Source organism: Epinephelus moara, chromosome 17 (genome assembly GCF_006386435.1).
Source record: "Epinephelus moara isolate mb chromosome 17, YSFRI_EMoa_1.0, whole genome shotgun sequence".
NCBI lineage: Eukaryota > Metazoa > Chordata > Actinopteri > Perciformes > Serranidae > Epinephelus > Epinephelus moara.
Window position 1 is genome coordinate 34,617,879 of NC_065522.1, and position 26,649 is coordinate 34,644,527.

The 26,649-nt window shown below is 39.9% G+C and overlaps 3 protein-coding genes across 5 annotated transcripts in view; 2 read left to right on the forward strand and 1 right to left on the reverse strand.

Annotated features, from left to right (window-relative positions):
- The window catches only part of LOC126403907 (carcinoembryonic antigen-related cell adhesion molecule 20-like), a 128,696-nt gene that overhangs the window by 86,037 nt on the left and 16,010 nt on the right, over positions 1 to 26,649 (forward strand). The window lies entirely within an intron of this gene.
- Positions 1 to 26,649, reverse strand: part of LOC126403821 (butyrophilin subfamily 3 member A2-like) — a 37,783-nt gene that overhangs the window by 8,815 nt on the left and 2,319 nt on the right. The window contains exons 4-6 of one of the 3 annotated variants that reach the window (XM_050066619.1): positions 25,935 to 26,222; positions 25,723 to 25,842; positions 22,950 to 25,449 (exon numbers count right to left, since the gene is read on the reverse strand). In XM_050066619.1, the coding sequence (XP_049922576.1) occupies positions 24,845 to 25,449; positions 25,723 to 25,842; positions 25,935 to 26,222 (1,013 nt within the window). In that variant the 3' untranslated portion in view covers positions 22,950 to 24,844. Of the gene's footprint in view, positions 1 to 1,465; positions 1,486 to 22,949; positions 25,450 to 25,722; positions 25,843 to 25,934; positions 26,223 to 26,649 lie in introns of those variants that run through there. The other 2 variants (XM_050066620.1, XM_050066621.1) reach the window with 2 other exon arrangements.
- On the forward strand, positions 4,991 to 12,413 carry LOC126403839 (low affinity immunoglobulin gamma Fc region receptor II-b-like). Its single transcript, XM_050066649.1, has 9 exons — positions 4,991 to 5,033; positions 5,303 to 5,362; positions 6,472 to 6,738; positions 7,376 to 7,621; positions 8,143 to 8,274; positions 8,351 to 8,401; positions 10,268 to 10,342; positions 11,453 to 11,532; positions 12,284 to 12,413. The coding sequence occupies exons 1-8, from the start codon at positions 5,003 to 5,005 to the stop codon at positions 11,509 to 11,511; spliced, it is 921 nt and encodes a 306-aa protein (XP_049922606.1). The 5' UTR covers positions 4,991 to 5,002; the 3' UTR covers positions 11,512 to 11,532; positions 12,284 to 12,413.

Below are 26,649 nucleotides of genomic sequence, written 5' to 3' on the forward strand. Positions count from 1 at the left end.
TGTTATGCCGATGTCCATCTTTAGGTGTCCAAAGAAAGTAACTTTCTCCATCATGTAAATCTCCATTGTTACATCTACTCAGTCATTTACAGTATGGCCAAGTTGCCAACGTGCATCGTCCATTTCCTGGTCAGAGCCTTTTTCCTTACTGCCAGCAATATACTCATTAAGTATTTGCCGATACCTTTTACTGAAGGGGGATATTGCCTAAATATAGAACTTTGAAATCTAATGGTATATGCATACTAAAGATGGATTGTATTGCTTTGTGCATTATTTACCAGTAATTCTACATATTTTGGCAATCCCAGAGCACATGGTAGTGGTTTGCAGTTTGACAGCCACCGTTCCTCCAGCATTGAGAACTGCCATTATTGATAGTCTGGGGACACTCCTTTCTAAAGTGTGTTTAACACACCAGAGAAAATGGCCGGCAACAAAGCAACGCCTCTTGCATTTTTGAAAAGGACACGCCCTCCCGGAAATGTGCGCTCCCCCTTTTCTCGTCCGCAAGGAAACAAACACACAGAGAGCTTGAAAATGGATGCCGAGAGATTTAACTCCATTTTATCAAACGTGTGCTCAGTCCACAAGATTGTGGAAATGGACACGTACAGCGACTTTGTTTAAAACTTTTAACGCAGTCGGACTATGTTTATGTTCAGTGAGCCAACGAAGGACCGCCCTGCGGATTTACTATTGGTTCTGCAACGCAGGGAGTTTTTTTAAACTCTGAAATTGTATCTGTCCATCTAAACACAAAATCAGGGAGAAAGTCATCAGTCTTAGTCAAGAAAAGCGTCTAAAGACTGACTTGTGAGCGAAATTCTTATCACGCATGAGATTAAGTGCCCTTGCATTGAAATACCCAGTATCTTGCCACTCCTCTGTCTCCTTCCTTTTCCCATCTGACCTTAGATATTTTGTTGAGTAAACTTTTAGACTGTGGAGAGATTTATAGAGTCAAGAGATGACCCCTCTTTAATATCTGATTTAAATGCATTCATAAATAGTTAAATAAAATATTTACCGGCTGCTTTACTAGCATCTAATTCCATCTGTCTGTATAATACTAGATAGGGATGTTTGTCCAGAGTTTAAATCTATCATCCAGCTTATTTGGTGTAAAATCTAAATCATATGGACTCTTATTCTCAAAAACATTATGTCTCATTTGATTTTGCCCTTGTATTCATCATTGTGTTTTTGTAAATCACATTTGCTTTCTATATGCAAGTTCATAACTGTACACAATGACAGACATCAACCTCGTTTAAAGTCATAAGCAACTGATTGGTGCTACTGAACAAACAGATATGTATCGAAGATGATTGCAGACAAAGATTGCAGTTTGGCTACCAATCTAAAAACAGGCCATAAATAGCAACAGTAATAGCATGGTAAAAAAATAAATCACAAAATAATCCATTAAAGCGTATTTTTTTCATGTTAGGATCCTACATACCTTTTCGGTGTGTTTCAGAGCTGCCTCAACGCAGTGAAAAGTAGGCTGCGCGGTCAAAGTCCAGAATAAAACAGCCTGAATCTCAACCAACAGTGCTTTTGCCCCACACCCTCTGTAAATAGAAAACGTGTGTTATGACTTTATTGTTTCTCTCTATCAAACTTAAGTTACCATTTGTGTCATTTAGAGTCATATTAATTTTACAAACCTAAAATGATTTGTTTTATGAATGTGACTATTTTGTATTGATACAGTTGTTTTCTTTTAAGCTACTGTAAATAAGAAACAGAGTGTTTAAAATTCACTGTCAGTATCTGCATCCTACCTTCTAGCCTAGAAGTATCGGGTGAAATTGGGCCAATCAAAAACTTCTAATCATCAGTGACTTATTTTTACTGTCTGATGTCAAAGGTCAATGTTGGTTTGATATATGGAGAATGAAAAAATATGTGTGTTTGTGTGTCCTTGCAATGCACTTTCGTTTTCTTTCAGTCTGTGTATTTATGACCTGAACTTTGGACTTGTTATCTGCTGTTATCTACAGTTACACATAAGTGGGTGAAACAAGGAAGTTGTGTCAGAGGAAAATGTGAACAGTAGTAATAGATCTCTCTGTCAAAGTGGCTCGGCAGCTCAAGTAAACATGCACATGGTGTGATATGAGGCTGACTGACAGCAGAGGGCAGAGTGGGACTTGTTTTTAATCATATTGTGTGTGAGTGAGTTAGTGTGAATCAAAAAGCGTGGGTGTGGGTTGACATTGAGAAGAAGTGGGGGTGGGGGTGGGGGTGGTGGTGTGAGTGCGTATGTGTGTGGTGTGTGTGTGTGTCGGGGGGGACTAGAAACAAGAGGAGAGAAAATATGTTACCTTTATGTTTTCTGTCAACACGTTCTCACTAGTGATGGCCAAATGAAGCCTCATGAATCACTGTCTTTATTTTCTGAAGCCACTAAATGGCTTCTTCAAACCAAGAGTGCCTGGTGGGGTCAGAAAATACAGAAAGTGGTTCATGAGGCTTCATTTGGCCATCACTGGTTCTCACCCCAAGCTGTCATATATCCCCACTTTGTCAGTGGACTTTCACGTCTACTATTATGCACTAGGTTTCCTCATATGTTACTTTCCTGGACGCCGTAACCAGCGCTCAGATGTCAACAGAAACACATGGTCCTATGCCCGGTGGATCAGATTTGGCCTAGACTGGTGAATGCTGATGAAGAATTTTGTATGAAATCTTTATATGAATATTTCCTTTCATTACTATTGCGATCAATACAACTATTAATATTATGATTTTATTATCCTAAACTTTATGCTGTTACTTGCCTGCTCACCCACCTCTGTACATACTCCTTTGTAAAGCACATTTGGGTGTGTGCTTGTGAGGTTATGTGTTTCAGCATGTGTTTGCCTGTTTATGTATTACATCATTTTCGGAGATGTGTGTTGGTGTGTATGTATTGAATATGTGTAAACGTTATGGTACTTGTTTGGGGGAATCAGCAAGTCTAAATTGGTGGCCAGAGGGAGGCTTAGCCATGACTACATGACCCCCAGATATGTATATGTGTACTGTTCTGTGTGTTGCTATATGTTGTGTATGTTATTTGTCTTAAAGAACAAAAAACATGATTTGGTTTAAAAGAAATCATGGTTACTTATTATATTCATACAGGAAGTAAACACTGTCTTCCAGGGTGAAAGTCCAGGGTTTGTTGGACCTTTCCACCACCCTATATAGGGATCTTCAGCTCCTTATATTATGGTAGCCTTTCAACCTGACGCTGTATCATACCACTGCGACAGGTGCTATCAGACCACACTATGTACAGAAATAATAAAAACTGCTTTGTTAAAGCTGCAGTAGGTAGAAAGCCTGAAAACGGTTGATTTTTGAGTCTCATCTGAGTTAGGTTTCGTTAGTCTCCGCACTGAGCCCCTCCTACCAGACGACCACGCGAGCATTTTATCCTACTTGGTTCTATTTCTCCCTCTCTGGGAGCCTCGGCTCTCCCTCACGGCGCAGCAGCCCTCCCCATCCCTCCCTCACGGCCCCGCACATACTCCCGAGCCTCGGCTCTCCCTCGCCGTGCAGCAGCCCGCCCCATCCTTCTCCCCACGGCCCCGCACATATACCCCCGAGGCTCGGCTCTCCCTCTCCGCGCAGCAGCCCGCCCCATCTCTCCCTCGTGGACCCGCACATACTCCCGAGCCTTGGCTCTCGCTCTCCGCGGAGAGCCCTCGCTCCGCTCCCACGGCCGACCCTCGTGCCCTCTGGCCGGGCCCGGCCCCACCTCACCCTTCCCCTCCCTCCGGGGCTCCGGGGAACCGAGTTCTGTCTTCCTTTTTTTGGGTTTAGCCGTGTAGGCAGTTGTAGCCAATGCTGGAATAGCTATTTTACCTGGTACACTGTTTGCCATTGCCACTTGCTCTCTCCTTCTGCCGGCAGCACAGGAACGCGCATATGCAGTAGAACAGCCAATAGGAACGCAGTGGTCTGAGCTGACCTTTGATTGGTTGATGCACATCGGCACGATACTGATTCTTTAGAGGCTGAACACAGAGCCATGGTGAGGTGCAGAAACCTATTGTTTGTCTCAGACCACTTGATTTACATTATGCTTAGAGGATATAAAATTTTTGCTCAATTATACCAAAACAATGTTGCCTACTGGAGCTTTAAATGCTATAAAGGTCATTTTAATAGAGACAGTTTGTAAGATGTGGATGTTATGATCTTGATAACTGTCGCATTACATCCTGACACCACCTGACGGTGTATCATACCACCACGAAAGGGGGGTTGGCTGGAGCCTATCCCAGCTGACACTGGGTGAGAGGCAGGGTTCACCCTGGACAGGTCACCAGACTATCACAGGGCTGACACATAGAGACAGACAACCATTCACATTCACATTCACACCTATGGACAGTTTAGAGTCACCAATTAACCTGCATGTCTTTGGACTGTGGGAGGAAGCTGGAGCACCTGGAGGAAACCCACACTGACACAGGGAGAACATGCAAACTCCACACAGAGGGGCTTCCGCACCCCTCACAGCAAGAGGGTTCCAGGTTCAAACTCAGGGTGGGGGGTTCGAACCTGGAGTCATCTTGCTGTGAGGCGACAGTGCTAACCACTACACCACCATGAGGCTACTATTAGTATTATCTATTTGTATAATTTTATTTCACTGCAGCACTAAAAACATCCTGATGTCCAATGAGATGTCCTGATAGTGTTTGTAAGTGGTAAAGCTAAAAAAAAAAAAAAAAAAAGTCAGCTCATCTCCAAACTGAATATGTATATATTTTTTTCTTTTCTGTCCACTAGAGTCTCGTCTTTGGCATTCCTCTCATATACTCCAAAAATTAAGCTCTGTGGCGCCACCTGTTAAGATTGTACATTATTTTTCTGAACTCAGAGCAGCTCTGTCTGCTGTTTCCTCATCAGCAGAGCAACAGGAAGAGGAAGTTCTGACTTCAGTTGTATTTCAAATTCAGTCTGATGTTCAGACAGTCAGCAGCAAGACGACATGGAGGTCACAGCGCTCTGCATCAGACTGTGTGAGTACTGAGTCTGTCCAGTGTTCACAGAAATATATTGAGACAATAATTGTTTGTTTCTTGGGTTCGAGGGCAAATAGATATGATTTGTCCAAAATACATTGATACTCTTTGCATGTATTCTCTGGAAAGAACTAAAGCACAGGTAATAAAGGGAGTTGTAATCTACTTTCTGATGATTGACCAAATATTAGATATGTTCATACAGTTATGTTATACTGTACGTGTTATACATTACATCTCCTATAACAGCTCTCTTATCTTTTCAGTGATGACTGTGTTGTTGCGTCTGGTTGCACATGTTGACTTCAGTGATTGTCAAAGAGCTGGTGAGTAGCATTTTGATAATCAGACATACTTTACAGTACAAAAATGTCTGCATAATTGGCATTATTCTGACGTCATCTTCAAATACATCATATAATCCCCAAGTTGTCATGGGCTACAAAAATTTCGTCTAGTGTTCACAATTGATAATACCTGAATATAGAAATAAATATATAGCAAATATAATATATTACAGCTTCTTATGTTTCAAGTTAACATGAGCCAGAATTTGTGTTTAAGGATAACTTTTTAAACATCTAAAGAGTGCGTCATCGCTTCATGCTTGTCCAAATCCAACTGCGCACATTTTAATGTTGCTACATTTAAGCTGTCAAGGAGAAATACATGTTTTTAAATGTATGCCTAAAAAACATTATGTAAGTGCGATGTATGAGATAGTTATCGATAGTCAGTGTATTACTTAAAGTAGATGGTAGTCCACAGGCCCCCAGTTTGGAGGAGCAGGCTGGACTGCCACATGTAAGATACTGCCGTGTGCTGCTGTGGAGGGGTCAGCAACAAAACATATTTTAGCCACCTAAAAAAATCAATATCATTTTAAGTGTTTGCTATATTAAGAGTATTTTCACAGCTTTACCTTCATGTCAGACAGTTATTTCGAGTACGAAAATGAAGCCATTCTATCAATCTCTTTTAGCCACACTCCATTGAGAAAAACAGTAATTTAACATTCCTGAATACAGGAGCTGCCTTGATCAGTTGGTTTGTTTGTGGTATTGTGTGACTTTGGCATTTATATGGGTTAGTTTGGATTTACAGAAGTCACACAACAACACAAACTGACTAGCTGGTCAAGGCAGCAGGGGACCAGCAGCTCACATGTTCAGTTGATTAAAATGACTGTTTTTCTCAATGGAGTCTAGTGGCTTAATTTTAGGATTTCAAGATGGCTAAAATATTATTTTATTGCCAACCCCCTCCACAGCAGAACATTGCTTAGCTTTCATGTCGGACTCCTGCCTGCTTCTTCAAACTGGGGCTGTGCTGACTGACATCTACTGTGTGTAATACACTAAGGACCTCATACAACCCCATTTAAAAAACGGAACTATCTCTTTAATGCATCTCATCCTTTGTGTCTCTGTGTCAGATGTGGGTTTCCCTCAGGTTGTTCCAAACCGACAGCAGTTCTTTGAATATGAGCCCATTACTGTCACCTGTGAGGGTCTGGAGGGACTGACTGGATGGAGAGTGGTGAGGAGGATCGGAGGTGCTGTCAAAACATGTGCTGCTTCCTGGTCAACGTCAACAGGACCCTGTAAAATAAAGAATGCCATAGTGGCAGTTGACAGTGGAGAATACTGGTGTGAAATGGGAGGAGCAAAGAAAAGCAACACTGTCAACATCACTGTCACTGGTATGGGAATACTAAAAGACCAAGTACGCAAAGTCGTCACAGTTTTAGTCTGTGGACATCTCAGTTTGAAGATTTATTCATTTATGTGTCCAGTATGTTATATAAAATTCCATGTAATATAATCAAGTATTGGTGTCCATATTGGTATCAGATTTGGAAGTACACTTTTGCCTTACCTACTGCTCAATATGTGCTGACACAACATAGCATGACCTAATATGCTCAATAAAACATTACTTGTTCCCAGACAATGTTTGTGTGTGGGGCCCATGTGACTTGTGAATGTGCTGAAAATGGACCATGTGTGATATTGTCCATGGGTTCCTTATTGGCCACATGCCAGTTGCCTACATGGGTGGGTTTACCCCAAGTGGGCCCCACATAGGTAATAGCAGGACTACCTCGGTTCCAAATGGGTATGGGCCAAAAATGGGCATCTTATCTGGGTTAACCCATCCATGTAGGCAAATGGATCCCATGGACAATCCTACATAAGGCCCATTTTAACTCCCATTAGCTACTCACATGGGCCCCCCACATAAATGTTGGCTGTGTTAAGATATCAAAAGACAAGAACTGCCACATTGAGCGGCTTTTTCATTGCATAGCAGAGACTTTCAATTCATATATTCTTCAGGTGGCTCTGTGATCCTGGAGAGTCCTGCCTTTCCTGTGATGGTGGGAGATGATGTAACTCTGCACTGCAGAAACAAGCAGATGTCCTCCAACCTCACCGCTGCATTTTTTCAAGATGGCCACTTAATGGAGAACAGCTCTATGGGAAACCTGACTCTCAACAGTGTTTCCAAGTCTGATGAAGGACTCTACACGTGCAGCATCCCTGAAGATGGACAATCATCAGCGAGCTGGCTGATTGTCAGAGGTAAGACATACTAGTGTTTAAAATAAATCTGACAGTGCTTTGTACCTTACCTACGTCTAGTTCCATGTTTAAAGCTTGATAAGCTCATCACAAATGACTTGTGACTCACTGTAACCTGCTCTGCAGTCTATCTTAATATGGATTACAACTGAGAATAGTCAAGAAGACCTGTTGGTCTGAGAAGTAAAGCTGAGGACTGAGGATGTCCTAAACTTTACAATTTTAGAAAAATGTTAAATTAAGGAATGGACACAGTAACTGTATGGAAAAAGTTTCATTTTAAAGAAATACTAATATTAAACCAGCTCTATGTCACCATGGTGCAGGCAATGAGCAGAAAATCGGTGGCAACACGGGGGCCACCTTACAGTTACACCACTCATCTGCACACACTGCCCACACCATGGAGACACAGACCTGGTTGAAAATCAGCAAATTATCCCTTCACATTGATATCACAGCATGTGTTTTACAGCATTAGGATCATGTCTCATGTGCAGAACATACCGTTACCTCTCCAGCAGCTGACAAGGTGCCTCATCGTGGCCTTCAGCTCCCTCTGCTGCTCTGCATTGCTGTCAGTGTTTTCTTGGTGGTTCTGCTGCTGTTGATGGGATTACTGCAATGTGGGAAACATCGGACAATCACAATAGGTACATAGAATAAAATAAAGATACCATTTTAAGTACTGTTACAAAATGCTAAAAGAGGGCTTCTTTTAAATTCCAGATATCCCAACCTCTCCTCCCTCCATCCAGTCTTTCTGTTCTCCACTAACAGGTGAGAATTACCTTTCATTCATATGTATGTATATATTTTCATTCATATACTGTATATATATATATATATATGTATATAGTTGTAAAGTTACCCTGGCTACACTACCAGCTTGAGCAGCACGGCCGTGCCTGTTGCTGAGACCAGGGGCACAGATGTCGGCAAATGATTCCAACTCAATTAGTTATTTTGTGTAAATACAGAATCTCAGCACAGAAACTTTAACTGTATTCTGACAAAAAAAGCAAAGAACCTATGTGCAAAAATTAATAATAAAATAAAATTGAAATGATTCACACTCGTGCCTTCATGTAAATGATTATAAACATAACAATGTGTATGAAAACGGAAGTATAAACACTTAAACAACAGATACACATAAATAAAAATAAGTAAGTATAGCCTACATAGCATGAAATGTGAAATGAAATCACCAGCTCAGTCATTAGACAGTTGTATATGATCACTATGGTTACCGCTACAGGCACAGGCACAGCTACCAGCTACTCTTAGGCAAAGATACTAGATTACTACTACTGGTTTATCCACCGTCTTTGTCTTAGGACCCCGGGGTCGAGAAGCGTGCCTTATGGTGCGTTACATTTACATTGGAAGTCAGAACTCGGAGCTCCGAACAACGTAACCTCCGAACTGGCACTTCCCAGTTTAAAAACTAGGACATGGAACATGGAATTTGGAAAAAAAATGGACAGTTCATGAAATGAAAGAAAACCCCAACGTTTAAAAAAGTAGATAGTAAAAATGGCCTTTAACTATTTGCTAAAGACATGACAAAATACAAATATTTATTTATATAAATTTATATAAATTATAAATAAACTTTTCTTAATGAAATAAATAAAATCCCTCTGACAATGTTTCTGTCGAGAGAATCCCTTCATAACTTTAACATTCAGGTTCATAACTGAGTGAATTACTGACTTTAAATTGTGCAAATACAGCTGATAGAGTAGCAGGCAGCTCTGCAGCAGCTTTGCCTGTGTGAACACCACACACGTGCACACAGCAGTTCGAGGAAGCTGTCACGCATCGCTTTGCAGGCTGTGTGGCCCTGGTGTTAGGCCCTATAGAAACATCACCAAGTTTGGACCCTTGGTAAAAATGGTTTATGTGTTCATTTTAAGGATATTAGCCTAATGTTATTCATTGTCCTCAGACCTTCCAAAACGCGCCATTGACAGACTAACCAAGAAGAGAGAGGGAGTTTATCAGTCCAGTTCTACCCAGCCCCACTTGATTCCAAAAAGATTCTGCTATATACAGTATAAAGCTCTTACTGAGCAGGAACATGTTTATTCTGTGAACTCTTTATCATTTAAGTCATTTTAGACTCCATCTGCACTCTGACATAGTCCCCTGTCGACCTACAGTCAGGCCCACTTACAGATATAACTGGGACCCTGAAAAGGTCCAGTAAGTGGGACTTCCCCCTTCACTCTCTCCTAGATTAGATCAGTAAATTTCTTTTTTTTTTTTTATGATGTTGCATACACAGAAATTTCTCATACCATTTTCTGGATGGAGGGTTGTCATCATGAAACATACTAAATTTTACCAAAGCAACAATAAACACATTGTTCATTTTTTGTTTTTTTAAAAAGCAATGAATACTGTGTTTATAACATAGTCCAAGGTCTCGAGAACCACAAACACAACATGGAAGTTAAAACAGTTGTTAGTGTATTAAAAAATATGGATCCATTCACTTATATCATAATATTTATAGGAATATATTTATAGAGTTTTTTGTAAGTTAGCTAGTTTGCTTTGGAAACAAATTATTTTATTATGTGCCAGTTTTTATTTTTGTCTGCCCATATACCTACCTGCTACTTTATTATGTTTCAGTGGCTGAAGTGGAAAGTGAAGCTGCTCCAAACCGGGAAACATATGCTGTCATTACAAACCTCAGGAGGGAGTATGGTAATTAAATATAGTGGTATTTAAGTTGACCTTTAGATTAAAGTTTGCAGCAGTGCCTCTGAGCAGACATTACTTTGGCACTGAATTACTAGTCTGACGTTTATAAACTCTGTTTGAATGTACATTCAATTTTAGACTGTGTTACACTGCATCTGCTTCAGCAGCTGTAGGCCCCAGTGATAGTTCTTTTATAGCAACCCAGACAAAAACCACACGAGAAACCCACAGACAGAAAAAGGTAGATGGGCCCCTCAGTTCATCATGTAGCAGCTCCTGTTTTGGCTGCACTTACAGTCACAGGAGAGGTCAAGTTAAGTCAAGTAGCTGCCATTTAAATAGGCAATGCATGCTTTAGGTTTATTTATAGCAGGACATCAAGTACTTTACAGTATGTCACCTTGCAGCTTCATGTGCTGTATGGGTAAGTGAATGGGTGGTCAGTATTTCATAAATATACATATTCTGTAGTGAATCTGTTTTCTCTGACATTTTTTATCTAGATACACCTGCATTGCCATAAATAACACAGACGGAAAACAAGTGTATCAGTCCAACAGATCAAATAGGGAAACAATTGTATGTGTTGTGATGTAAAATATTAATATTTTATGAAAGGAATTACATTTAAATCAAAGATTTGACTCTAAATCACAAGTCTAATAACAAGAAAGTAAAGATGTTGACTTGTTTTGTCAAAATCAAATGGCAAAGCATTCATTCATCCTTAAAATGTGGAGAACAGGGTCAAAAAGTGTCAATATTCTTTTAGGATTTGCTTTACCATCTGCCTTAACTCTAATTGTGCTTTGTGATAAGGGGCTTTCTAAATGAAACTGAATTTTAAAAAATTAGAAATTACTAAGGTTTAACACAAGTATTAAGTCAGGTATCATCTGCATATAAATTATTTTAAAACACAATGGAAGTTGTGGATGGTGTAACAGGGGGGAAAAAAGCATTTTATAAATGGGCCAATTATCGTGGCTTGTTGTACCCCACATTTAAGTGACATGGACAGTCATAATAGTGGTATAATTACCTGTATTTAAATTATTGTTCAAATATGTATTTATGTATGTCTTAAGCTTTCTGAAACTGTTTCTCTCTCAGATAATGAAGAGCCCTTATTTATGCCTGTTTACCACACCTTAAGCCTGGGGACGGCTTGACACACAGTCCACCATGGAAAGGTAATATCACTTAAAGCAACACTTCCCGTTCTGGAAATTTTACGCTTTTCTTTGTTTAGGTTGAAATGCTATTAATAAGCTGATGGCACACTAAAACGCCCCCGCCTCCGACCAGGAAGAGTGAGTCTGTGTGACAACAAATAGGCTAGTTTGTGGATATAAACTTTCCTCCGTAACAATGGTAGACAAATGCGGACCACTGCTTCCACCTCCAGCTGCTCCAACAGGGAAATCAGTTGGCAAAAGAAATAATATTGCAGAAAAAGCTAACACTATGAGAGAACTCCATGCTGCAAGAGTTAAAACTCGGGTCAACATCGGCTCTCCTTCGAGCGATGGCGAGGACTGATGCAGCTTCATCCTGAGCTAAAAAGGGACAAGATGGTAGCAGATTTTCTGTTGGCCAGCTATTTTTAGTTTGCCTGTAATGTAACATAGGCTATAACGCTATATATGACTCCATTTCTCCTCTACTCTTCTCTTGGCGTGTTACACTCACTCTCCTCTTTCATGTATCTAATGTTACCACCTACATCTATCATAGACGTAATGAGGACGTAATGGAGGAGGGGGAGTAGGCCTTTGGAGGGAGGTGGAGTTGCAGGAGGGGGGGTGGGACTTTGGAGGGAGGCGGGAGTTGTAGATGTTCAAATTTTTTCTAAGTGCTGTGTGAAATGCAAGAAAGAGTCATGAGTATTAATATCTTAACCATCTTGACAGCTGTAGTCTTTGTCTCCTGTGTGTCTTGCAGGTTACAGAGAGCAGAGACTAATGTCTGAAGAAGGAAGGAGAGTCTATTTAAAGCTTTGTAATGCGTGCAGGTCATGTGACCACACAAAGCTCTTTTGTTACATTTTTAATCACCTCAACTGCAGAATGAAGGTTTTATGTCTGTTTTCTAAACATAACTGTTTTCAAATTGTATGCATTTAAGTGCATTGGTTGGGGAGTTGTGTTTGTTCATGACAAAAGACAATGACATATTTATGTGCTGTTAAGAAATGTATCTAGAAAAACGTTAAAGATATTTAAGTTATGTACATTTGCAAAGGGAGTGCATGTGTTGATTCTTAATTACAGACAATCACTGACTTGTATGAAGTAAAAACAACCTAAAAACACATGATTCTTCATCATCATCATCATCATCATCACATGAGAGTGAGAGCTTCGGCTAACTAACGCCTCATTGTCTATTTTAAGAGATATGAGTCTCTAACAGTCAAACCACATTGTTCTGTCTGCTCTGTTCTCACATCTGGAGACATTGTTTAAAAGAAGAGAGCTGCTGCAGCCTTTAAATGCACTCACTGTGACTTCTGTGGTCACACTGCACAACTTATTTTGATCTAATGCTGATCTGAAAGTTGGTTTGAACATTTCTGTTGTTAACCATCATGTTGTCAAGTTTCAAGTAAGAATGTAAAAATACTGTCAACACAAGACCTTTCCCAAATATAAAGCTTACCAATTGTTAAGGTTGAGAGAAGCAACAACTCAATCACAGACAGACAGTATTCTTAGCGCTTAAAAGAGAAACGTCTGTAAACTTTCTGACTGTGTTACAGAATAAGGCAGTGGAGTTGTTACAGTGTTTGTTATAGTGTTTAGGCTGCATATGATTTCCAGTAAGATTATGGCAACAAACAGACTGAAAAACATTTCAAGTATTGTGCTGCCACTCAGTGGCACCCTTTATTATAACAACTGAGATGGTTGTGTCACTGTTATATATACACAGTTACAGTTAAATAATGTTTTTTAATCATGTCAAGGAAACAAACAGAGATACAAGTAAATCGAACCCCAAAAGAGACCAGTTTCTACTATAGACCTTTTTACACAGAGCTAACATCCCTTTTTTATGCCTCCTTTGCATTTTTACACAGAAAAAACAACACGTATCATTCTGCTCCAGTATGTGATTTTAGACAGCATGCCAGCATTACACAATTAAGAGGTGTGACGGACATGACATGTAAAGGCGGATTTAAACTTGTGCGGCAGCTCTATGCAGAGCCTAAACTGTTATGAGGATTTATACTTGTGCGGTGGTGTGTCTGTGTCACTCTGCAGTTACACCTCCAAAACACTAGTCAGTGGCTGGGTTTCTGTGAAGTACTGTAAAGTTTAGTTGATTCAAAACACACATTAAGCTTCACTATAACTCGCAGCATTCACAGACAAACACTTGTCTTTATCTGGACACATTTTCCCCACAAATACAACATGCTAATGTTTTTAGCACAAGCCTATGGCATTTTACATTGTATAAATTAGCCTACTGGCTAGCGGACTTCTCTCTACTCATATAAAACCATGGACAACAGCAACATTTAACAAAGGTAACGGCACACAATTTGGCTCCATTACAGCTCACAAGGTTCACTGACAAAACAACTGTCTTATACTAAACACGTTTTCCAAATATGACACGCTTGTTAGCACAAGCCTATGGCATTTTACATTGTACTATAAATTAGCCTGGTGATGAGTGGAGATTTCCTCTGCTCATATGAAGCCAGGATAAATCATCTGTATGTGCCCCTGTATCAAAAGGACTGGCCCTAGCTAGTGTTATTTATTTTACATTACTGTTGAGTTATTTACTTACTAACTAATATGGTTGCAAATTGTCAATCTATTTTTGCTCACTTTTATTGCTAATCTTAAATAATATATCCTTTGCCATTTTGAATGTCATATGCATGTTGTTTTGTACAACTAACAATAAATTTGTGATGGTTCTAAGTTAGAACACCGAGTCAACAAAACTTAGGTACAGGTAAATAACACAGTAGTTACATAAAGAAATAATGCTAACAGTGGGTCAAAGCACCCCATTGCCAAGCCGGGGTAGGCAGTTTGATTTTGGCATCAATGGGTGAAAATCCCATAAACCTTGAGTATTTTGGATTTTAAATAGACTGAGAAAAAACTAGACTACTGCACCTCCTCTTGACTCTGTTTTCAGGCTTTAGAAAATCTTGCCTGTGATGGGATACTTTGGCCCCCTGTCAGCAGCTGCAGTAGCGATATATCAGCCAGCGCAAACCACAGCTCAGAGGAAGTGCCAGTAGCTCGCCTTGACACTGCGCTGGCTGAATTTGAGCTGCTGCAGCCGCTGACCAAAGGTATTTTCAAAAGTCGTTTTTTTTTTGTTTGTTTGTTTTATCCCTTTTCCAGATTTCTGCCTACCTCGGCTTTAATTGCTGACCCAATGGTTTCCTACCCATAAGAACTGGTTAGAGTTTACCCAGTGTTGTGCCACTGTACTAACCCAGGGATTGACCAACATTTCTTTAAAAGTGTCCATGAGTGATTCCAGCTGAGGTAATGTCTGTCACCTTTTAGTGACAGACATTACCAACTGGACAAAGCATTTACATTATGCCAGAAAGCTCCAGTGTGAGTGTAACTCTGGGGTATGTGGACCATCATGTATAGCAATTTACGACTTCATCACCACCATGCAGTTACAATGTCTGTAGGTGATAGCAGTGTAGCAGTGGCATTCAACAACAATCCAGTTTAGAAAATAATTACTAGTGTCTCAGATTTTATGTTGTGGCTCCTTTTTCTCATCTTGGTCTCAAAATTAATCCTCGTCTTCTGCGTTCTGGAGCTGCTGCTGTCAGTTGGGTTTCCGAAACTTGAATTTACAGAGGAGAGAGAGATAGGTGAAAACACCAAATATGGAAGCAATATCTAAAAATGTCTGTAAGTAAGTAAATTCAGAGGAAACCTCATTTCTGCCGTTATACAATGACAACTTACTTTATCTAAAAAGTTCCTGGTTCCTTCCACCTGGAAAAAAGCACATATTCAAGTAATTTCATAAAATGAATAAAATCCCTAAACACACATATTGGCTGCGAAAAAATAAAAGCCTTGCTAAACAGAAGAGAGAAAGTGGAAGAGATGATGTTTTGTATGGGTTGCCCCCAGGGACATTATTCAGAATTACCTCTCACACACACACATGTGAAATGCTCTTATATACACAAACAACTGAAAAATTATTTGTTCACATACATTACTGAAATGCTCTCACACACACCAGTGAAATGCTTTTACATACACACCAGAAATAGTCTCACACAAACAACTGAAACGCTCTCATGCATACAAGTAAAACGCTCTTACATACACTACTGCAATGCTTTCACACATACTCGTGAAATACTCTCACACGCACTATTGAAACACTCTCATGCAAACAACTGAAACGCTCTCACACATACTAGTGAAACACTCTCACACACACTACTGAAACACTCTCACACACTACTGAGAGCATTTCAGTTTATTATATGAGAGCATTTCAGTATGATGTGTGAGAGCGTTTCAGTATATTATATGAAAGCATTTTAGTATGATGTGTGAGAGCATTTCAGTGAAAATGGAAGGTGTTTCAGTAAAACCAGAAGGGCTCCCAGTTCGAAAAAAATACGCAATTCATACAGATGAACGGCTGTGGCGTTTCAGTAGTGTACGTAAGAGTGTTTCAGTAGTGTGTGTGAGAGTGTTTCAGTAGTGTATGTAAGAGCGTTTCAGTAGTGTGTGTGTGTGAGAGCATTTCAGTAGTGTATGTAAGAGTGTTTCAGTAGTGTGTGAGAGAGCATTTCAGTAGTGTATGTAAGAGCGTTTCAGTAGTGTGTGTGAGAGTGTTTCATGAGTGTGTGTGAGAGCATTTCAGTAGTGTATGTGAGCAAATAATTTTTCAGTTGTTTGTGTGGGAGTGTTTAAGTAGTGTATGTAAGAGCATTTCACGTGTGTGTGTGTGTGAGAGGTAATTCTGAATAATGTCTCTGGCGGCACCTCATAGATAGGTTTAAGATGAAGATACGAACCTTTGTTTCCTTGATCTCTTGGTGCAGGTCCTGCAGGTTGTTCTTCAACTTGTGCTTTTTCTCCTTCAGGTTCTGCAGTTAAAGGGATGGAAAAAGAGAAAATGAGACACAAGCCAAGGCATATGTTTACTGATAATGGTGTGTGGATGAGCAAAGTAAAAAAAAAAATCATGGGTATGTCAAGAACCATTTGTATGGCTGTTAAATTTACATACAGCTGTTGCTAACTGATCTCTGATGGTTAAATAACTCATACAGTTGTTTTATTTTCATTTGAAAAACACAACATTTGGGTCTCCTGCAGTATTAATTTCGTTAACAAAAACTACGGTGAAAATTTTTCATCAACAACTTTTTTTACATGATGAAAACAATACGACAACGAGCTATAAACAGATCTTGAAAATGAAAACTACAACAAAATCTAGGTTTCATTTTCATTTTGGAGACATGACGAAAATGTTAGTGGTGGACTATGGAACATCACCGTGAATGTAATTATCTTCAGATGCCTGATGAGCGACAGGCTGGTAAACTCCAGTAAATAGTCTGCACCAGGATGTTTCCATTGGTGCGAGTTGTGAGCTGTAATTCAGCAGTAAATAATCAGCTGTGTGTGTCTGACTGTGGATGGTGAAGCTGCTGAATGGATTTGTGGAGTTTGTTAGTTGCAGCGGTGGCTGTTAGCAGCTAGCTCCGCTTGCAGCCAGTGGCAGCCGGACTTCACAGCTTCACCCCGCAGGACTCCACTCAGTCCGGACTGGAGAAGCTGTGTTGTGCTGTAGCTGTGCTGTAAGTAAACAGTCTAATTGAGTTTTAACCTCCAGACTAACATGTTACAGATGACGAAAGAATTCAGGCTTTAATCAAGTTATTTTTCTGCTTCTAGAAAGCTAATGGAAACAAAGCAATGTCTCGTTAAAAACAATCAGTTTTGTTCTTAGTTGGTCTCAAGCAGTGGTCTGAAGCTGGGCAGGCATCTCACCAATGTCATGTCATCCCCTCTATGTCACTTTAGTATATGAGGATATGATGAAGTATGGGGCTGCCAAAGTTAAACTTGGCTTCACTCTGCATGCCAAGAACAGTTTGTCAAGGCTTGTCATTTCATTGCAAGTACAAATAAGAACCTTATTCTTCTTAGCATCCAGCTGCTCCTTCAGGGTCTCCACTTCCCTCTCAGCTGCTTCCCTCCTTTGCTGCTCTTCCCTGAGCTGCTGTTTGGCACGCCACCACACAAACTGTGAGAAGAGAAAGAGTTATAGAGTTAAGTTCCTGCAATACACACGCTGACAAATATTACCAGCACAAAGAAATCACTTTCCTTTCACTTTGTCCAGATTTTTTTGTTTAATTTGATACCTTATTATCATAAGCTAGTCTTGTTGTTTTATCCTCTTTGGAAACAAAACTCTTGCTTTGTCACATTAACTTATTAAACACTCACCAGCCACTTTATTAGGTACTCCTGTTCAACTGTTCATTAGGGCAAATAGCTTAGCCAATCACGTGGCAACAGCTCAATGCATTTAGTCATGTAGACATGGTGAAGACGAGCTGCTGAAGTTCAAACTGAGCATCAGAATGATGAAGAAAGGTGATTTAAGTGACTTTGAACGTGGCATGGTTGTTGGTGCCAGACGGGCTGGTCTGAGTATTTACTGGGATTTTCAGCACAACCATCTCTAGGGTTTACAGAGGATGGTCCCAAAAAGAGAAAATATCCAGTGAGCCAAAATGCCTTGTTGATGCCAGAGGTCAGAGGAGAATGGCCAGACTGGTTCAAGATGATAGAAAGGCAACAGGAAGTCAAATAAGCACTGGTTCCAACCAAGGTGTGCAGAAGACCATCTCTGAAGCAACAACACCTTGTCCAACCTTGAAGCAGATGGGCTACAGCAGCAGAAGACCACACCAGGTGCCACTCCTGTCAGCTAACAACAGGAAACTGAGGCTACAATTCACACGGGTTTTCTCACCAAAACTGGACAATAGAAGATTGGAAAAACCACATTCAGATGGAAGCATGGATCCATCCTGCCTTGTATCAACGCTTCAGGCTGCTGCTGGTGGTGTAATGGTGTGGGGGAGATTTTCTTAGTACCAACTGAGCATGGTTTAAACACCACAGCCTACCTGAGTATTGTTGCTGAGCGTGTCCATCCCTTTATGACCACAGTGTACCCATCTTCTGATGGCTACTTCCAGCAGGATAACGCACCATGTCACAAAGCTCACATCATCTCAAACATGACAATGAGTTCACTGTACTCCAATGGCCTCCACAGTCACCAGATCTCAGTCCAATAGAGCACCTTTGGGATGTGCTGGAACGGGAGATTCTCATCATGGATCAACTGTGTGATGTCATCATGTCAATATGGACCGTCATCTCTGAGGAATGTTTCCAGCACCTTGTTGAATCTATGACACCAAGAATTTACAAGGGGGTCCAACCTGGCAGTAGCAAGGTGTACCTAATAAAGTGGCTGGTGAGTTCTTGCTCAGATCAGACTTTACTTTCTCTTCTTCCATGAGCTGCTATTGTTTCTCTCTATCTCTACTGGAAATGAATGTTCTCTTTCTTTACTTGCCTTTTTAGGTGTTTCTTTTCTGTCTCCCTTTTCCAAAGTGTCCAAGAGCGTCTCTATCTCCGTTAATGTTTCAGAAAGAGGTTTGTTGGATTGGTTCTTCTTCTTTTCTCCTCCCTCAATTTCATCTGCCGATTTTTTCTCACTCTCTGTGTAAAAATGAAAAGCATGGAAGTTACTGCAAGTAGGACGCTGAGCTATAAGAAGGTACCACAGAATGTGAGGCATTGCAGTCTAATTACATTGCTCTTTCACCACCCATAAAATACCGAAATACTGTAAAACTTCGATTTAAAGTTTAGTTCCGATAAAACACCCAATCCATTTTCCTAGCCTGGTGTGACTTCACATTTTGACAAACAAAGGCCTGTCTCAATTAGAGGCCTGGTCTGGTTGCCAAGCAGTTCTGTGTTATAGAAGTTCTTTGGATGTACAAAAGCGGGTTTTTGACTTCCCACTTGAGCTAATGTTAGATAGCTCGCACATAAAAATGTTAAAACTTTTGTGAGTATGGAGATGCTACACATGGTTAGCTCAGATAGATTCTCCACAGTAAGATCATTTAGTTCATTTTACTGAAACCATAAGCACCAGAGACTACTGTATCGTAATTCATTCAGCAATTCATTTAGTCGATAGCGTGATACCTTGGCAAGACGCCTGCCAAGCTGCAGACCACTATTCAAAACCAACAAACAGTGACACATCAAGGCATTTCCAGCTGCATTTGTGTCATCAAACCTGGGGAATTTTTTAGCGCCACATATAGTTATCAGAAAAATTAGCTCTCAACTAAGAAAATCAGTGTGAATGCCCCTTCAGGTCAGAGCAACTCATAAGGTTGGTGAAAATGTTGGCACATTACTTGCAGAGCTGACATCAGAGACACAGAAATGTGCCAAAAATGTTGAATTCATTTAAATATAGCATGTGATTATTTGATCACTTGTAATTTGTAATATGGTATTAGGTTAAAACTGTTAGTTCCTGTCTACGTAGAGTCACCTAGATTATTTAGAATTGTTATTTATTAGTAGTAACCCTAAAAAAATACAGGAAAAGCAACAATCTAATAGTTTTTGGGAATGTATTAATGCAGTAACAAGTCTGGGACAATTATGTTGTTTAAATGCTCTGAGCAGATCTTTGTAGCATCCATGTTGTTTCCACATAAAAACGAAAAGCTCATGAATACACCAAAGTTGGAATAACTCAGGAAATGGGACTATCCGAGATACATGTGAATGAACCCGGTCAGGGAATTAACAAAAACATGAAATTGTGTTGACATGCCTTCAGTTAATTATGCAACCACACACACTGCTATATGCGTCACCCTGGACATTGTTTCTACCTGGAACCTGGATGTGTGTCTCTCTGGTCTGTTTGATGTTCCTCTGTTGGACTCTACAGGTGAAGCTGTTGCCGTGTCTCTTCTCCACAGTCACTCTGCTGCTGACAGTATAGAGGTCATCAGGACCTCTGACTGTCTCTGTAGGTCCAGCAGAGAGGAGCTTTCCCTCACCGTCCAGCCACAACACCTCAGGCTCTGGATACCAGCCTGCAGACTCACAGTCTAACATCACTCCATTGCTGGCCTTATGGATGCCTGCTAAACTGATGACAGGTGAGGAGATGGCACCTGGTAATGACAGAGAGACCACAGATAATTTTGCATAATCTTATGATACCTGCTTCAGGGTAGATCACCGTTGCAGAACAGACACTCTAGATCCTTCTGCCAAATGAGCATCAATGTTCCCGTCCAATTCCAATCAAAGCATTTGTATTTTCCTGTTTTAGAGAGTTTTACTCTGAATATTTTAAGTGAGAAATTTCCGGTTTGATCTGATCCACAAACAGAACCACGCAGTTTTTATTTGAATTCGCTGATGCAAAACAAGCCATCCCTGCTGGAGGTCGCAGGTTGAAAACGACATGGTAGAACGACATCACCGCCCGTCAAGGCTATGATTGGTTGAGGTGAACAAATCAGCTGAGACCGCTCTGCAAAAGGCTAAACAACACAGTGATAACTGTTCTTCTAGCTGACTGTTTTTTTACTCTACAGAGTAGTATGTTGTCAGCACTAATTTGTCTTTAACATTGTGTGGTTTCTCAATGACCTTCGCATTATGTTTAGTTTTATTTATTTTGAATGACTAAACAGTAAGACACAAAAGCTTATATCATGCAAGATATTAATCTATAGTGTGTCTGTTTACCTGTGTTAAGGGGGAGACTGTGGAGCACAAACAGCCAGATGCCAAAGCAGCTGTACGGACTCATTTTCTTCTGTGGACCAATGCGGAGTACTAACAGGCTGGTGAGAAACATCATCAATTTAAGATCAAATAAATTCTGCACGTCACAAAGTAACGCTGCAGAGCAGCTTCACATGTTTTCCATTTCCTTGTCAGTTTTTGTATCACTGGCTTTTAAAGTTAAAAAGTAAAAATATAAAAGACCAAAAATATCTTTTAAACAATTTTTCAAAGTTACAGCCAAGAGGCCACACCTAATCCTAATGGTTATTTTTGCATTTCCAATCAAAAGTTGGGGATGAAACCAACAGAACCGCTCAGTTCCGTCCTATGTTTTCGTCACCCCTCTGGAGCAAGAAACACTGCAGTCTGTTTATTCATCCCCAGAGAATTGTGACTCTTGCTCTTCATGGACTCAAAGTTCACACAATTCTGAATACTAGTCACCTGTGGAAAGTCCTGTGTTTTGTGACTCATCCACCACTCCAACAGCTGTATTTCCTTCTGTCAGTGCATTGGTCAAGTCAACAGCGTGGTTAGTTTGCATAAGTGTCACAACCGTTGGGACAGAGTATCTTTCATGAATTGTCTTCTGTGACTTGTGTCTTTTCTGGTTCTTTTCACTGTACATGGGCGACTAAACTAGTCGACCCCTCTTGGGATTAAGCCATGTAGATGCCCCACAAACAGCCTTTGTTGCTCTCACTTGCACAGATATTAACTCACTTTCCAATGTAACTGTTAATAAAAATCAACAGAAGTATCTCATTTCTCCCCTGATTAGACAGAGCCGTGACACTGTATCAGCTGTTGATTAAAAGGCAACAAACATTGGTGGTATTTAACATTATATGCAAAAATATTAGGTAGTACTAATATCAATATTTCTCCCAACAATTTTGTAGCAATTCCTTTGTATTTGTGATTGAGAAGTCAGTTCATGTTTACTTACTTGAAAAGAAAGATGTCTCTGCTGTCCTTACAACAATGTAATTGACCTTTGGACTGGTGTTATTTTATTGAACACACCATGAACTTACAATATATGGTTAATAATTTACACACACATACAACTAGTACTTGTATAGTAGCCTACAAAGAATATAAATGCTGCATTGTAAATATGTCTGATGGCTGTGATAGCTTTGTTTTTATTGTTCATGTTAAGAATGCTGTTCTCAGACTTAAAACAAACATTTTTTTGCTCTTTTTGTAACATCTAAATCCATAAAAACACAAACACACACTGATTCTTTATAGTTCTATGCTGCCTTCTTAAGGATCAGTTTTGCTCGTGGCAACTTATAGCCAGGCCTCATCAAATACAGTATTGTGTATGTTGATGGTCTTATGAAAAACATAATTGAATTTTAAAAAAAATCTGAATATGCTGTCATGTCAATCTTGTTTCAGTTGAATCTGTGTCAGATAAATTTGATCCAAAAAAACAAAACAAAACAAAAAAAAAGAAATATAATCAATGGCAATCCACCTGATAGTCATGTAGACATGTCACTAATAATCACAAATGTTGTCCTCATGGTGGTACTGGAGGAAAAGTCAGTGGGATTCATCCTCTGGTAACCATGAATGTCTGCACTTCATTTCAGTTTAGTCCTCTCAGTTCTTTTAGAGATATTTCATTCTGGACGAAAATGGTAGGGTTGGGTTGAACCAAGATAATACTCATAAAGGTAAGTCATGTAAAACTTTATTTGTAGAACACATTTACAAACAATTGCAATTAAGAGCTGAACAGGCATGAAATACCAAAACAGATAAATACAAAAGCAAACAAAAATCAGAACAATAGAAAATAAGAAACATAAAAGAGCAAATTGTAGCACAACAGACGATGAAGTTAGTGAAGGTGTCGGGCTCAAATCAATAATATGCCAATGAGAAGAGGTGGGCCTTCAGCGGCAGAGTGTCTGTACCCTCAGCAGTTTTTATACCAATGGGTAAGCTGTTTCAGAGTTTAGGGGGAGCCACTGCGAAGGCTTGGTTACCACTGTTTTTTGTCTACTGCTCGGAGCATCTGATCGGTTGACCTTAGTGTTCTAATTTGAGCATGAAGATACAGTAGTTCTGCTGGATAAGATCAGACCAGACCTTAAGAACAAGTAAGTAACTCTTAAAATCAATCCTAAAACAGACAGGAAGCCAGTGGAGGGAGGCCAGTACTGGTGTTATGTGGTCCTATTTTCTTTTAATAGTTAGAAGACGAGCAGTAGTCTGTGCTAACTGCAGATGACAAAGTGGCGACTGATCTACACCCACATACAAAGAATTACAATAATCTAGCTGAGAGGTAATAAAATAATGAATAACTTTCGAGATCTTTGGTGGAGAGACAGATGGGCCTTTACTTTGGCTAAAAGTCTAGAAAAAGCTAAACATCAGGGCAAGGTTGTTCAAAAGGTGCAATCCAGACAAATGATTCGGTTTTGGTAATACTTTTTTGTTTTTCTTCCATGGATCACATAATCCAACTCACTTTTGTCCCGGTTGTTCAGAAAAAAACTGGATAGGGTCACTTTATGATTACCAGAACTTAAAGAAGAAGATCCTTAATTAATTATATTGTGTTTGATATTAACAGCTATTTCATTGAATATTCAATTAGCAATAAATTCATTATTTTATCCACAGCCGTGTTTGCCTCACCCACTTTGTAATGATACAGATGCAATAATTCAAGTTGAACATATTGAAGCATTTCTCAAGTATTCATGACATGGGGTAAATTATTCATTTTTATTTCAACATTCAAAAGAAATGTTACACATTTTCTGCACTGTTTGTCTTTATGCCTTTACACCACTGGGCCTAACTTGTAACTGAGGAAGAAACTAAAAAATGACCAGCAGATGGCAGCAAACATTAAGAACATATGCATAGATTTAAGTTTTAATGATTTAATTTTTATCTACTGTCATTTAACATTCTTAATTCATATCCTTCTTTTAAATTAATGTCTTGACTTTAATGAATAAAAAACTCAAGTTCTATTTCATTTCCCCTCTTTAATCCAGTCTGAATCCAGCTTTCTGCTGGGATCAGGGTAATCCTGATATTTTGGATCAGAGTAATACTTATCCTATTCAAATGTTTTGAGCAACACAGACTGGAGGTTTGATCCGTGTAAAAAACTGGATTGAATTACCTGATCTTATCTGATCACAAAATCCTGTTTTTCCTTTGAAAGGTCGGAGTAATCCTGCCAGAGTTCTTTTAAACAACAGGGCCCTGAGGTGTTAAAAATTGCTCCGTAAGATCATGGCCGTGGTTTAAAGAGACTAGCATTGACTACTGGAAGAAAATTAGGAAACAAAGAGTGGCTTCCTATACCCGCACTACTTTTACATATGTTCCTGACAGTCAGTCATACATCACGTGGCCATTAGAGGTCCCTGTCAGGGAAATTTAAGTTTACCATAGGCTTTTGATGAACAAATGACCAATCTAGTCCTTCTGGTGATGAAAGGCTCCCTTCCGTTAAAGAAATGCTCAGTCAGAAATGCTATTTTACAGCTCATCCTGTCACTGTTTTATAATCCGTCGGAAAAACTTACTGCAGCTGTTTAAGAATCCTCTTTAGTGTTTATGTTTCGTAATGGTCTGACTTGAATTTTATTTCAGTTTCTTCTCTCTGGTCTTCTGTCTCCTCCAGTTGCTTTTTGATTTGCTCCCTGAGATTATCTAACACTGTCTTCCTCTCTGTAACCATGGTAACACCACAAAATATTGACCTTAAAAATATGTCTGTTTCCTGTTTACATTTCTCAAGTTCTTTCTTTGCTGTATCAAGATTTGTATTCTTATATAGGCGCTGTTTTTCAACCCATTTCTCTTCTGAATCGTTTTTATCATTATTTACTCCTTTCTGTTTAATTTTCTCTACCCCTGACATAATCTCATCTCTTTGCATCTCTATATCATGCAGCTCTAATCCCAAGTGATGCATCTGGTCATACAGATTCTTTTTGTGATCCACTAAGAACTTATGCAGCCCTTCAACATCTTTGCATTGTTCTTCAACTTCTTTTAATTTTACATCAAGCTTTTCCTGATCCAAATCCTTGACTGTCGTGCTCTCAGCCATGACTGGAAGTGTTTCTCTTTTCTCCTCGTTAAGCGATTGAAGTTCTGTGCCGTTACCTAAAGTTGATGTCGTTGCTTTTGTTTCTTTTCTCATAAAGTTGTTGCCTGTTGTCAAACAAAAACAGAAAGTGTAAAATTGAGAAGGACAGACAGATAGTGATGGTCAAATGAGGCCTCATGAACCGCTGTCTTTATTTTCTGAAGCCACTAGATGGCACTGTCTGCTCAACAAGGGTTTGAAAGCACATTTCACTGCCATTCCTTCAGCCTTTATCTTTAAACCAAGAGCGCCATCTGGTCAGGAAATTAAGAAAAGTGTTTCATGAGGCTTCATTTGGCCATCGCTACAGACAGAGTATGCTAATGAATTACACTTACTATTTTGTTTCTGTCTCCATTTCCATACAACAAAGACAAGTGCAAGAATAACCATGGAGACCACAGCCAAGCTGATGGCGACAGGAGCAGCAGAACTACACACAGCATTGAAGACATCATCTGTAATGATAAAACAAAGGAAAACCAACAACTCAACCACAGATATTTGACACTAAAACAGTGAGCATATGAATACAGAACTCATTATCTACCTGGAACCTGGATGTGTGTCTCTCTGGTCTGGTTGATGTTCCTCTGTTGGACTCTACAGGTGAAGCTGTTGCTGTGTCTCTTCTCCACAGTCACTCTGCTGCTGACAGTATAGAGGTCATCAGGACCTCTGACTGTCTCTGTAGGTCCAGCAGAGAGGAGCTTTCCCTCACCGTCCAGCCACAGCACCTCAGGCTCTGGATGCCAGCCTGCAGACTCACACTGTAACACTGCTCCTCTGAGGTCATTGTCAGTCCTCATTAAGCTAACGGTGAGTGAAGAGACTGCACCTGATGAAAGAGGAAAACTGCACATAATAGTTGGAACTAAAAAGTCTCGATTGAAATTCTTGGAAATACCAACGATTTGTCACCTCAAGTCATCAAATATCACCACTTTGTCAATGGACTTCCATGTCTACATATTACTTGCTCAATATCTATCATCGTCTGCTGTTGATTTTCTCAGACAGGACGTCAACAAAATCACGTGGTTAAGTTTAGGCATGAAAAGGACATGGCAAGCAGCAACCAAACGTCAATAAAAACGTGTGGTTAGGTTTAGAAAAAGACATCATGGTTTGGCTCTACCTTCATACCGGAAGCAAACACTGGCTTCCCAGGTGAAAGTCCAGGGTTAGTCGGACCTATCCACCACCCTTGCTGCCCATGCTATACAGACTTTTCAGTTCCTTATATTACATTGTTACTGACAGCG